At 45.0% G+C, this 14890-nt stretch overlaps 1 protein-coding gene across 2 annotated transcripts in view; it reads right to left on the reverse strand.

Annotated features, from left to right (window-relative positions):
• The window catches only part of ST7 (suppression of tumorigenicity 7), a 221035-nt gene extending 206566 nt beyond the window's left edge, over positions 1 to 14469 (reverse strand). For both annotated transcript variants that reach the window (XM_054023620.1, XM_054023610.1), the window contains exon 1: positions 14304 to 14469. In XM_054023620.1, the coding sequence (XP_053879595.1) occupies positions 14304 to 14454 (151 nt within the window). In that variant the 5' untranslated portion in view covers positions 14455 to 14469. The remainder of the gene's footprint in view (positions 1 to 14303) is intronic.
• Between the last annotated feature and the right edge of the window lie 421 nt (positions 14470 to 14890).

A 14890-nucleotide genomic window follows, 5' to 3' on the forward strand; every position in this document is an offset into this window, starting at 1 on the left:
CCTTTAGAAAGGATAAGAAAGAGACTGTGGTTTAGATGTCAACGAATCAGCTCTTTCAGCATACGGTACTTAAGAAATGGAGACCACATATTCAGCATTGCCTCCAGTTTTCAGTTTCTGCACATCCTTTTGCTCCAGATGCATTCAGAAAGATTAGATACAGAATAAATAGGCATATACTTAGTTTAAAGTGTTGGGGTTTAAGCTAAATATCCTCCAGTATGAGCAACTGTGCCCCACTGAAAAAAGATGAGTTTTCTTTATTTAAATGAACTGTTTTGGAGCTCAATTTTTAACACCAAATTCAGCCACCTTTCTATACAGCTTACCGGTCATTTTCCAGTAGTTTGTTTTAAAAACCACAGATCAAAATGAGTTGCACTATTATCTTATCTCTGCACATATTGGGCTCTCTGATAATGAAAGATTCTAAGGATGAAATCCTGACCCTATTGTAGTCAAAAGGAGTTCTGACATTGCTTTCAATGGAACCAAAATTTCATCCTGAAGTGTTCTAGAAGAAGTGGAAAATTAGTCTATGTCCCACACGTGGCAATCTGTCATCTTAGACTTAAATAATTAGGGACATATTAGCTCTTTGCTGGTGAAACCCCTCAGGGCACTGGATATTTAATGATTTCCCTCTCATTAAGTTTTCATAGCATCATTACCTTGGGGAAGGAAGGTTAATCCATGGACATCAGGGATGAAATCCTGGCTCCACTGAAGTCGAAGGCAAAATGTCAATGGGGGCCAAGATTTTCCAAAGTGGGCCCCATGTATCTCTTACTGCTTACTGCCCTGTAGGACAGTATGGCTTCTTCAAAAGCCATGCTTCCAATGATGCCTCTCCACTGGTTGATGCTCTCTCTCTCAGACACACTCCAAAGATGTCTGACTGTCATCGCTGTTTACCTGATGTCACCAACACTTCAACCACAGAATTCTTTGCAGGGCTTTTTGGACAACGGTGTACGGGGAAGACAGGGAGGATAAGGCTTACTGAGAACGGATGTCTTTCTTGTACCCCACCCAGCTCTGCCCTATCTTAATCCACCCACATACAGGTTTTCATATGTAGGGGAAGAGAAACTAGTATATTGAAGTCCTGGTACTCTTCCCCTTCTATGCTACCCAACCAAGATCTGCTTTACCCTTCATTTGTGGAAGAAGAGGGGCTGATCAGGCCTTACGTATTAAATTGCAATTTGTGCTGAAGCTCTCTGATTAGGATCAACACTATCATGTTAAATTTATTATTTAAATATAGCAATGGTCAATATCACATGGAAGGTGGTGTGTATTAGTAGATCAGATAACCATGTGCCAGGCCAGCCTGTAGTATAAAAAAATGTCAATCCTCAGCATGAAACATATCCATAGTGACACCAAGCCATTTTGTTTATGTGAAGACAAACGTTTGCAGCATTCTCACATTACCAGCACATTTTGAAGTGAAAAAGACAACTTACAAGATTTTTAAAAAAGAAAATATACATACAATTCAAGTGCTAGTCCACGTTTTAATTTGCTCTCTTAGCATTGTGCTGCTGAGAATACGAACTAACAGAACAACCCAATAGGCTTTGCATTTCACTCCAAAGCCAAAATTTACTTCTAGAAAGTGAGCTGGAAGTTACCACACTGCACGGTAGCAGCTGGCAGAGCTTTGCAGAAAAGGAATCTTGCTTATGACAACTATAAACAATTTCATTTTTCCCTGTTACTCTTATCCTTCTAATTGCTATATTTAAATGCACTTAATCACTTAAGCATTGAATCGACCATAGTGATAAATCTTCACTTTAGACGAAGCAATAATAAATCTTTGTCTTCTCTTAGCAGCTGGCCAGTTTTGATTCGGACTTTGAATTTTTATCCTTTCCTCAGGCTTAACAGTAACAACTTGTTAGTTCCGTCTTTTGAAAGCGTGACACTGTCCCCATTAAATGCATTATCCTTGTTTAAGCTTAATTTTTTCAGTGTTAAAAAATGGATGTCCTTCTGCAATACAGTACCAAGAAACAAACAAAACAAAAAATCCAATTAGTCTCTGCTTGTAATTTACAATGCAAACAGTAGTTCATTAGTATTTATTCAGCACCATTGGTGCACATGGCACTTTACAGACATGAGAAGACAAGCTAGAGCTTATAATACAATCTTTCAATGGAGGCCTCCAATGCCACAGAGAGCTAATTTAAAAACAGGTGGAAGAGGGCTTCAAAAGTACACTAACAAATAACAGAGTAATAATGTTCCACAAGTAGCTCATAGCTTGGCTAGAGAAATCAAGCTACATTTTCATCAAAATTCTTCGTCAAATACTCAAACCCCTTTGAGAAGACAACAGGTGTTAGAGGTGGCAAGCAGAGAAATATAGGAAAAGATTGTCTTGGGACTCAGGAGATCTGAGTTCTATGCTACAGGTTTCCCCAACCCTGCAAATTATTTAAGCTCCAGTACTGCAAATACTTATGCACATTCTTAATTTTAAACTTAGTCCCACTGACTCGTGTGTAAAGTCAAGCACATGTCACAGGCCATTAAATTTCCCCCAGTTACCCTGTACTGAGCCCAGTAACTTATGTTTCACTAAAGCATGACTTGTGTTTGGCTAACACGTATCTTTCAGAAAGTTTTGAAGACTTTAAGAGATGGAGAATCCACCACTACCCCTGGTGGTGTGTTCCAATGGTGAATCACCCTCATCATTCAAAATATGTGCCTTATTTCTTATTTGAATTTTTCTGTCTTGAGCTTCCAGTCATTGATTCTTGTTATCCCTTAATCTGCTAGATTAAAAAGCCCTCTAGTAACCACTATTTTCTCCATTTGAAAGTATTTATGCACTGAAATCAAGTCACCTCTCCATCTTGTGATAAATGAAAGAGATTGAGCTCATTAAGCATGGCATTTTCTCCATCCCTCAAATCATTTTGTAACTTGAGGCGCCAATCCTGTAAACTCTTATAGAAGTGCTCAGTTTTAAGCATGTGGTACTCAAGTGAGTGACATACCTTGTGCTCCAGTTAAGCATGTTCATAACTGCCTGCATGGTCAGGGCCTTAATGATGCATAAACTCAGAGATATTAAGGCCAAAAATAATGATGGTCCAATAAAAGATAGACTAATTTTTATGGGTGAAAAAGACCAGATTTTGAGCTACAAACAGTTCTTCTTCGGGTCAACCTATTTGGGTACCCACTATGTCAGGGGTGGGCAAACTACGGCCTGCGGGCCACATCCAACCCGCAGGACCATCCTGCCTGGCCCCCGAGCTCCTGGCCTGGGAGGCTCACCCCCAGCCCCTCCACCGCTGTTCCCCCTCCCCTACAGCCTCAACTCAATCGCTCCGCTGCTGGTGCAATGCTCTGGGCGGCGGGGCTGTGAGCTCCTGGGGCAGGGGGAGTTGGATAGAGGGCAGGGGAGTTCGGGGTGGTGGTCAGGGGATGGGGGTGTGGATGGTGGTCGGGGGGAAACGGGTCCTGGGGGGTAGTCAGGAAGGGGGGGTTGGATGGGCTGTCAGGGGCAGTCAGGGGCAGGGAGAAGGGGTGGTTGGATGGGGCAAAGGTCCCGGGGGGCTGTCAGGAATTAGAGGAGGGTTTGGATGGGGCAGGGGTCCCGGGGGGGCCATCAGGAATGAGAGGAGGGTTGGGATGGGGCAGGAGTCCCAGGGGGGCCATCAGGAATGAGAGGAGGGTTGGATGAGGGGGCAGGGGGCAGGCAGGGGACAAGGAGCAGGGGTGTGTGGATGGGGGCAGGTGTCCCAGAGGGGTCGTCAGGGAACAGGGGGGGTTGGATGGGGTAGGAGTCCCGGGGGGGGGGGGGCAGATAGGAGGTGGGGGCCGGGCTATGACCCCCTCCCCTAACCGGCCCTCCATACAGGCCGAAAAGATTGCCCGCCCTGCACTATGTGTTGTGCTATGCTAACCCTTCCTTTGTTGTCTATAAATCTGGGAGGCAGAGATTAGAAACTACCATTTTTCACTCACAAACAATGCCCAAAAATCAGTATATTCTTGCTTTCAGAAACAATGGGGAGGGCTCCATTTTGCCCACATGCATCTCCCACAACATTGCCACTTATAGAATCAGACTCAATTTCTTTTCTTTTTTTTAAAATGGGTTACTTAACATGAAGACTTAAAGGGCTAGATTCACTGGTATTCTCCAGCTGCTCATCCAGAGCCATACATATATCTGACCATACTAGTGAATCTATCTTGGGTGGACACCATCCCCGTAGTGTCTGCGTGCCTCACTCTGTGTATTTATGCTTACAACGCCCCTGTGATGTAGGGAAGTACCATTATCCCCATTTCACAGATGGATAACTGAGGCACTGAATGTTTTAGATTGTGTGTTCACTGCAAACTTAGCCTGGGTGATTGGCACCTGGCTCCGAACACCCAGGTTAGCCTAGCCCAGGGGTGAGCAGCCACTCTGCAAAGCCTTACCCAAATTATTGAGTCCTCACTGATGTTGCACTCCCCTGCATGTGTTACTAGCACTACTAGGGGCATATCCCATGGTTCTTAGCACTGCTGCAAGATGAGTCACTCTTTGATTCTTTCTCAGTGAATTGTGGGAGAGCCTGCCTATTCTTCTGGACAGGCATTGGAAGACTGTCAGCACTCAAGTGAGTGCTGTATCCTCACTGCAAAGTGAGTGGGTTACTAGCCCGACTTAAAGCAGAACCCAGGCTCTAACCTGTAACCCAGCTGGGGCAGATAGCCCAGGCTGAAAGCACCATCAAACTCAGGTGAGAGGGTTGTGTGTGTGGATGGGAGGGAGGTTAGGGACAACACCTGAATAAGAGTCTGAGTTAACTCTGCAGTGAAGACATATCTAGAAGCTGAAATCCTAGCCCCATACTGAAGTCAGTGGGAATACTCCCATTGACTTCAACGGGGCAGAACTCTACCCTAAGTGATTTTCCCAAGTGCACACAGGAAGTCTGCATCAAAGCTGTGGTTTCCAAGTCCCAGGCTAATGCTCTGATTGCTGAATCTGGCCCAAATATGGGCTAACTCCCATGACAGGGTTTTTATTATTGTTGTTTTTTAACCCTGCAGTAACCAACCCATCTACTGCAGGGTGTTGCGATAAGTGTTGAGGTAGACCTGTTCCCTCTAGATGTCCGGTGCCCCAAGCAGTAGGCTGTGGCCTTTGGTGGAATCCTATGAATATTCAGATTCCGTGTATGCTGCCAGAGTCAAAGGATGCAAAAGCCCAATGCAAATTACTCAGCAGTTCCTAACCCAGTTGTCTAGGCAGCCTGGCATTTCCTCACAGGCTGCAGCCTCTGGCCTGCTCCATACAGGCATCTTCTGTCTCCCTCCCAGGAGCCTGGTTCCCTCTGACCTCACGAGGATACAATTCCCTTTTCCCTGTATGCCAGGGATTATGGAACGTTCTCATGGCTGGATACTGAGCTGGGTAACAGTGCTCTCCACTGGTTAGAGTTTTTCCCTCCACTCAGCTGGGATGGAGATAGGTACCCAGTAAGAAGATGCAGACAAAACATTAAATTAGTGGGGAGATGGAACATGATATTGAAAAATCTCTATAGTTATGTCCATTTTTAGGGAGTCAGATCTCTAGATTTCTCTACTTTCAGTGACTCACAAAAGCCTCTGAAGAGTCTGCTTATCTGCCCTGTCACAAGCCAAGTGCAACAAATGATATTTAATGCCCTAGTAATTAAATCTATCTTTCTTATACCCTCAAAAGGAAATATACAGTAATCAGTAATTGAGTCTCAAAAGTTAAACACTATTTATTTCAGAAAAGGAATAAAGGGTGGAACTGTTATAGCAGGAGGGGGAAAAAACAAGTTGTACATTTGTATAAAAGGTGTGTCCCAATCCAATTCACATTGATGTTGACTGTAGCTGCTGACTTGAAGGGAAACTATTTATAAAAATAATCAAGTGTATTCTGTTTATTTTGGACTAAGACAACATCACATTCCTTATTTAAATGCTTGTTTTATTTTTAGTATTCTAGCCTGAATATGCTGTATTGTTTCCTGGTTAAAGGATGTCATGGTTACAGTAGTTCAAAGGTTATTGTTGATGATTAATTTAAAAATCTAACTTTGGCATTTTGTTTTTTAAATTTTACTGAGATCAAATGGAATGGGTGTAGTGTTATATCATTGGCCTGATTTCCACTGTAAGAAGTAACTCCACTGAAGATACTGGAGTTGCACTGATGTAAAAATGGTGTAATTGAGAGAACTATCCGGCCTGACATGGATTCATAGATTGCACTTCCTACTAATTTAAAACAAGACTAACCAGCATTGCTAGCCCCAACAAAGCCACAGAATGGTAGGAGTACTAACTGTATATACTCGTTCATAAGCCGAATTTTTTTAGTAAAAAAGGGAAGCACCAGAGAAAGGGGTCGGCTTATGAACAGGTATAGAGAGGGAGAGGTGGGACACAGCCCCTCTCCCAATAGAGGGAGCAAGGAGAGGCAGCACAGCCAGAAGGGAAGAGGCAGGGCCAGAGTCTCTCCGCTTCAGGCCACGCTGCTTTCCCCCAGCTTCCGAAGCAGCTACAGCTCCGGGGCTGGCAGGCTGCAGCCGTGCCGCTCGGCCCCGCCCGCCGGAGCAGGCTGTGGCCATGCCATCAGAGCACGCAGTGGTCGTGCCACCCGGCCCAGCCCGCTGGAACATGCTGCAGCTGCGCCACCCGGTCTGGTCTGCCGGAGCAGGCTGCGGCCGCACTGCCCAGCCTGCCGGAGCAGCTCCAGCCAGGTCAGAGACATCCTCCCCTGGCCCTCCCCAGATAAGGTGGGAAGGGATAGGATGGGGAGAGTGTGGGGGTCTCGGGCTAGGGGTGGGGTCATGTGGGGGTAGTCACAGGGGTTACTCCCCTGACTCCCAGCTTCTCCCCCCCCCCAAAAAATTTCCCCACTAGTTGCTGTCCCAGCCCGTCAGGGTAAGCAGCTGGCGCGCCGGGACACTTTGTTTACTTAGGTTTACCTCCGTGCCTGCGGACGCTCGAGGTAAACAAACCATGTCGGACCACCAGCAGCTTATCCTGATGGCCCAGGAGCCAAAGTTTGCTGACCCCTGAATTATAGGGTCAGCTTATGAACAGGTTATAAAAAAAATTCCATTTTTACTTATCCATCTTGGGGGGGGTCGGCTTATAAACAAACCGGCTTATAATCGAATATATATGGTATACACATCAAAGGGAAAATAATCCCACACTCCATATTAGAGTTTAAAGCCAGAAGGGACCATTAGATCACCTAGTCTGACCTTCTGTATATCACAGGTCATTACATTTCATCAAGTTACCCCCGGATTGAGCCCAATAACTTGTGTTTCATTAAAGCATATCTTTCAGAAAGGCATCCAATCTTGATCTGAAGACATCAAAAGAAGGAGAATCCATCACTTTCCTTCATGGTCTGTTTCAGTGCTTAATCCCCCCTAACTGTGGGGCGCACCCCTCTAGGACGGCATGGAGGAATATGCAGGGGGGCGCAGCAGAGCTCAGGCCAACCCCCATAAGGGGCGGGCAGAGAGCACCACCCAGCCCTGCTCTGCCCCCAGCTTTGCTCTGGCCCCGCCCCCAGCCCCAGCCAGGACTCTGCTCCCAGCCCCACCCCCAGCCTCGTCCCCATTATCTCTGTCTGCATCCCCTGCATCTCCCCCACCCCCCAGAAGTCACAGCCCTGCTTCTGCCCCCCCCCCCCCGAGGGGGGGGCGTGGACAGGGGTATGGTGGGGTACGACCTTCACTCTTAAACATGTATGCCTTATTTCCAGTTTGAATGTGTCTGACTTCAGCTTTCTGCCACTAGTTCTTGTTATGCCTTTCTCCCATAGATTAAAGAGCTCCTTAATATTCAGTATATTCTCCACTTACACTGAAATCAAGTCACTTCTCAGTCTTCTGTTTGATCAACTAAACAAGCTGAGCTCTCTAAGTCTCTCACTGGCAGGTATATTCTCCAGCCCTTAAATCATTCTGTGGCTCTTTTCTGTACCTTCTCCAATTTTTCAACATTCTTTTTAAACTGTGGACACTGGAACAGCAGACACAGTAGTCTACTATCAGACTCACCAATGCTGTATACAGAAATAAAATGATAAAATCACCTCCCTACTCCCATTTATCCATCCAAGGATCACATTAGCCAGTTTTGCCACAGCTTTGTATTGGGAACTCATATTGAGTTGCTTGTCCACTATGACCCCAAAATTCTTTTTAGAGTCACTGCTTCCCAGAGTACAGTCCTCCATACTGGAGGTATGTCCTGAATTTTTTTCCTATATGGGCCCAGTGTGCCAAGTGTTTTCATATTTACTTTCAGATCACTGATGAAAATGAGGAATAGTAGTATCAGGTCTAGTACCAATCTAGTACTTGATGATGGTTCCCCATTGACAACTGACTATTTTTTGAGATCCACAAGTTAGCCAGTTTTTAATCTATTTAACATACACTTTACTGAGACTGTATTGTGCTAATATTCTAATCAGAATGCTGTGTGGTACTATATGGGAACAGTTAAAGTATAATTTTGCATACTGTTCTCCCACTGTAACTAATTTTCATTGCAAAGGTTAGGAGTTGCTTGTGGCTGCAGAGGATTCTTTACTGTTTGCCTTAAAAGCCACAGCTGTGAAAGGCTTTTCCCATTTTTAGCCTTCATACTGGCACATCAGTTGTGTCTGGGTCATTTCAATGAAAAACCACGATGACTCATCTGAAGGCTGCTATAATAACGTATTTCAACTGAAATAGTAGAACAGTGAATGAGATATTTCAATCCCAGAAAAAAAAGTAGTAGCAACACACATGGGATGAGTTCTCATATGGACTCCCACAGTTTTCCCAAACAGAAAAGATGCTATAAAAAGTGTCCAAACATATCTGCTGGATACTGCTATATAGTACAGTCAATCTTATACATGTTATCATTGTAGGTTTGGGAGGGTTAGATTTTTATCAGTAAATGTTGATTTCACCTTACACAAATTGATGAAAAAATATTTCTATGAATAATTAAAATTTTAGATAGGCAAAGAAGAAAAATGCTGTTTGAGAACAGATTAGAATTCAATATAAGGATATTTACTTTGTATATTTAGAAATGTGATGTTAAAAATTTAAGTTTTCGTGGTTATAAAGCTTTAGCTTTTTGAGTTTCAACATCTACTGTCATTAAACAATTATTGTCTGATACCCCATTGCCTGATCCCCATATAACTTCCCACAACTGTGGAAACTTACAGCTATAAAAATAAATGCTTAAATCCCATAATTTTGTGCAACTGTGAACTTTTACATAAACAAAAAATGCTTAATAAACATCAATATTAGTTGAAATTATAAATAAATAAAAATCAAATTCTGCCAATATTATAAATATGTGAACATTATAAAAGAATGAAATAATTAGAATAATACATTGCAAGTGTCCAAAAAACAAACTGCATGCATGTTGAAGTGGCACATTTAGACTATCTGCCTGAGGTCTTAATGTTTTTTAAATCCTGTTTACTGTCCACCATGATGTGAAGTCTGTAGTGCTTTGAATCTACTGTGTGCAGGTAGGAGTCCCTGGATCAAGACAGATCTCAATGTATTTCCTTCTCAAACCAAATGGGGCTGGAAACATTGTGGAGATAATATTCTCCGCTTCCCAGAGGGAAGGGTTTTGCATATCTCACACTTTCTACTCCACAAAAAGCTGTTGCCTTGTATTACAGCTTTTGAGGAGACAATTACCTTCCTCAATGCAGGGAAAATAAATGCGTCACAGTTGATAGAGTTGAAGGGGAAAAAGATACAGCTTTATCTTTAATATGGGTAAGACTCCCCAGTTCAGATTGGCTAACACTATGTAAATTACTGCTGGTTCAGTAAACTAATGGGATTTTTGGCATATGCCAGGCTTAATAGTATGGGCAGAGAGCCTTCTGCTACAATGATGATCTTCTAGAAACCTTTCTACTATCTTTTACTTCTCATTTTCATTCAAAAGAATGACCTGGTTTCTAATCTTTGCCTGAGGCCTGCTGAAAACTTTGAATAGCATTTATAAAGTGCTAAGAGGCCTTATATATATGCACACATTATTTATTTCTATTTTTACAATTTACATCAAGCCAAGGATTTCACCCTTGCCACAATGCCCAGTCTGCTTCTCTCAAAGAAACTAAGAATTTTTCATAAATATATTTTCCTTTTGTCCCACTCCCTTTCCCATCCCTGAATAAGCCACCAGTTGTTCATATGATCCAAGGGTTAAGGATCGACAGCCCTGGAACTGAAGTTTCCTATTTATCCACAGAATATGTACAGCCTGGGCAGTAGAGGCAAGCTTCCCAATGCTGCCCAACCACTGGGACTCAGTTCCAACCACGAGCAGTCTCTCTACAACAGAGGACTGGTCAGTCTCTAGAACCATTCAATTCTTGACAATATCAGCAGCAGAGAGGTCAGCAAGGCTGCCGGAGACCGACCATCCATCAGAAGTTAATGGCTTTTGGCCACTATTGATTTAGGCCAGTGAATTGGAAAAAGGTGTAAGGCTCTGCATCTATGTGTGAGTACCCAATATCCCGAGTTCTTCTAAATAGTAGTACAGAAAAAATATTGTCTTTTTACATCAAATTTATGTTATTTATTTTTTGTACAGTCCCCATCCCAAAGAGCTTTCAATCTAATTAAATGTCTTCTCTTTAAAAAATACACTTTAAGAGGGTTTTGCTATTTTCTAAAATAAATATTTAATTTTTCACTTAGAGCAAGATCATAACGCACCATAAGGTACCCCCTATAGTGCCCTGAACAGCTGTGGGTCAGTGTGGAGAGGAGGATAAAGTAGTCTCCATGGGGCCACTATACCCCCTCCCATATAGGCAGGTAGGAAGCGGGTGGCTAGGTGCAAGAAACCAGCAGAGCCTTGACTCTGCCTCTCCAATATGCCACTGGCCAGCACATCTTAGCAAAGCAGGAAGTAAATTGGTATAGGACAGTAGCAGATTGCTCTGGGGGGAGTTAAGGGAAAGCCAGGGTAGAATTGTGACTCTCAGACTGCTCTTGGAGCAGCACAGTTACTCAATGCTCCTTGCCTATGAACTGAAAGTAAACTCTCAATTTAAAAGTTTTTCTCTGGCTATACCCTTAAGTCCATCCTAGAGAGGTGGTGGGAAGTTAGAACTCTCTCTTGTATGCAGACATCAGAGCTCGATGCTCAGGTTCCATAACCAGAGGATGAGCTCTACACCAAAGGAGGCTAGACATTGTGGACCGGCCTCCAGATGTCAGGTTGGGCACTCTTCCACCTTATTGTCTGTGACTACCCCACAGGAGGGAAGTTAAATAATAAAAGGTTAGACCCTTCCTATCACACTCCCCCCCCCCCGCCCCAACAAGTCCAATCAAAAGGATAAAACTAACCTGCTGTATGTAAAATATCATCATTCAATCAGATTGCTTCTCATTACATCTTAGACCTGATTCTTCAAGGACTGTAAGCTCTTGAAAGCAGAGACCACATCTGTAAATGCCTAGCACACTGTTGACACTATACATTTTAATGTATTTTGATTTATAACAAATATACACTAAAAAGAGTCTATTCTGGGCCTCAGGCACCTTTGCCAAAAATTAAAAATACAATCAAAGAAAAAGTAAAATCAACTGTTGTTCCTCACCTCAAAACCAAAAGATAAAATAACTAACTACAGCAAATCAAGCCCAACCAATAGCCTCCTCCCTCCAACATATCAGCCATCATTATACCCTTCTCAACAACCCAGGTAAATAAACAGGCCTTACAGCATGCCCATTAGTTCAACCAATTCAGGCTACTGCAGACAAGAGGGGTGAGGAGAAATAGGAAAGATAGTAGGCTGCAAGGTGGAGGGCCTCTCATGATGAATGCTCTTCCAGAACTCCTATTTTAATACTAAGGGGGTTTCAGCTGAAATACATTCACTAATGGGAAATGTATTGGCATGGGGAGAATAACAGTCTCTCAAGTAGGTAAATCCCTGTCCATTTTGCCTTTATAAACCAGCACTTTAAACTCCATCAGGCAGCCCATGCTGATCGTGGACCACTGGTGGTGTGCTCACAGCTTGCGTGACCTAATAAACTGACTACCACATTCTACACCAGCTTCAGTTTCTGGATTGACTTAAAGTGTAGCTTTACAGTAATCTAATCTTGAAGTGGGAAAGGGATGGATCACAGTAATCAAGGTTCACATGTGAAAGAAATGGATGCAATTTCCTAGCCAAAGAAGGAAAAAAAGCTGTCCACAAAATTATTAGATGACAATTTAACAGCAACTGGAGACCCAGGATCCAAGACCACAGACTGTGAAAAGTGGACACACACTATCAAGACAAAGGGTGGATCAAATCATCACTATAGCTTCTAGTTGCTTCCCTCAAGCTACCAGCAACTCTAGACTGAGTTTCAGCCAACTAGCTCTCATCCATGTCCCAGTCTCACCCAGGCACTGGGTCAGGCAGTCTAGAACACTAGTGTATATAATAACACTATTATTTTATTAGGTCACTTTTTCCAGTACATTTATACTATTGTAAGCCACGGAGGTTATCGTGTTAACACAGTTAATAGGGCCTTATTGAGACACAGTTTTGGACTTCCTTAGTAATGAAGGCTATATAATATGCTTTACAAGATTTTCTAAAATTATGGCTAAACGTATTGCAGTGCTACAGTAGCCACTTAAGTGTTACGTCACTTACACAGCCCCATTTGTCTCCAATGCTCACTTTTGATTTTTCCTCATATTCCACAATGCCCCATATTCTGGGAGCAATCTCCCAATTCACACAGGATCACAGGGGGGATGAACTGCTGGTTGGCGGGCAGGAAGCAGATGCCACTAAAGATTCATACATACCACACCACACATGCAAACTATGAACCTTGTGCTGTATCAGCCACCAGGCCAAACTCTTTCCTCTGCTAAACCAAATCGCCTCACCAAATCCATGAATTTCTTTAACAAAATATTAGGAAAACCACCATGATTAGAACTGTGTTCTGGTTTATCATAACATTTGATTTTTGTAACGGGATCTTTTATAACAGGATCTGCAATGTTCAGCAGCTTGAGCACTTGATTTCGAGTTTATTTTTAAAAGTGCCTTTAGGATGGCATCAGCCCTGAGCGGTGTGGCTGACAATTGCACTACACTGCAATGTTTAGGGAGGCGGACTCCCACAGATCCTCACTTAGGGCAGCCAGTTGCTAAAGCAGCACCGTCCTGCAAGAGAGATTCGGGCTGTTGCACTTCTCCAGGGCAAAGCCTCACGTTTGAATAAATCTCTCCTCATGGGAACGCTTCTCTGGCTGGAGAGGCAGCCCCATAAGCACCTAGCCATGCCCCTGACATACACAGAGCAACATATGCTCCGGAGAGGGACCCGGCTGTCCCTGTTTAGGGAGGACAGTCCTTAGCCTCAAGGCAAGCTTGGCTCTGCTCTCCGGCCTGTGGCTATTCCCCAGCTGTGCACCGCCGGCGGACACTCCCACGCCCCCGCGGGCAGCCCTAGGCGCACCCGGCACTGCCCATGCCGCTGCGGGCAGCGAGCGCTTGCCCGGCCCCTGGCGGAGAGAAGGAGCCGCAGGGACGGGAGAAGCGGGTTACAGCTGCCAGCAGACGCGGGGGGAGGGGCAGGGGGCTTGCCCGGGGCATGCAGGCAGCCCCGTGGCTCCCGGAGGCAGCGCTGCTTGGGGGGAGGGGACTGTTCCGAACCCCATCTCGGAGGGGCAGGTTCTCAGCCAGCTGCAGCAACCCGGTCGTGGCGGGCGGAGCAGGGCAATAAACTGCCCCTGCTCCGTGCACCGACGCAGAGCGAGGGCTGCCCCGCGTCTCTCCCGCCTGGCCTAGGCGGGGGAGCAGCCAGCTGCAGGGGGGGTCTAGGCAGCGCGCAGTCCATTCTCTTCCCCCCCCCCCCCCCGCAGCTCCAGCAGCCAAAGGGCACCTGAGGAGCCTGCAACAGGCGAGGGGGGAGGAGGGGGAATCCAGGGCTCATGTGCCAGGCTACAAAGGGAGATCAGGAGTCTCAACTGGGGCGAGGGGGGTAGGTTCAGTTTTCCAATATAATCCGCCTCCCACGCCCTGCAGGTCCTCAGCGCCGCGGAGAGCCCCCTGCGCGGCTCGCGGACGGGCTCTGCCTGCAGACGTGTCCCTCTCTCCCGCACAAGTTGCACTAACTTGGGGAAAGAGGGAGCTGCGGGAAAGCGCCCGCGAGGTTTCCGAGGAGAATGCAGTTTACCTGTGGTTAGATTGTCATTGATCTTCAAAGGCACCCTCAGGATGTAGACCAGGAAAAGCATGATGAAGAACCACAGGGTCCAGAGGTAAGTCCATGACCAGACGATGCAGGACTTGAGCTGCTCCAGAAAGCCTGTCCCAGCTTCAGCCATGTTTTTGAAGAAGAAAAAAAAACCAACCCTGCTCTCTGCTGCCACAACCTCTCAGTGTGTATTTATGGGATGATTCATGCCTCCCAAAGTAGACTCCCCCCTCCCCTAGGGTTTCCATACAGGCATCTCTTCCAGCCGCAACATAATGAAGAAAATATATTTAAAAAAACCTACATTCACAAAATAGCCCCACCCCAACTCTGTCTGCCTCTTTCTCTGTGCCTATAGTGCTCCAGTTTACAGCTGCAGCTGGGTAACCCCAATTAAACTGATTTCACCGAAAAAGCACATGAACTGAACAGCCTCAGGGGTCTATTTGCAGGTGCTCGTAGCAAGCCGGCATAGTGGTTGGATTCTGCACAGAGCTGAACCTCTAAAGACTGAACCTTTTTAGGGATTTTCTCTCCTCCACTAACTTCCACACTACATTAGGGGT

Source organism: Malaclemys terrapin, chromosome 1 (genome assembly GCF_027887155.1).
Source record: "Malaclemys terrapin pileata isolate rMalTer1 chromosome 1, rMalTer1.hap1, whole genome shotgun sequence".
NCBI lineage: Eukaryota > Metazoa > Chordata > Testudines > Emydidae > Malaclemys > Malaclemys terrapin.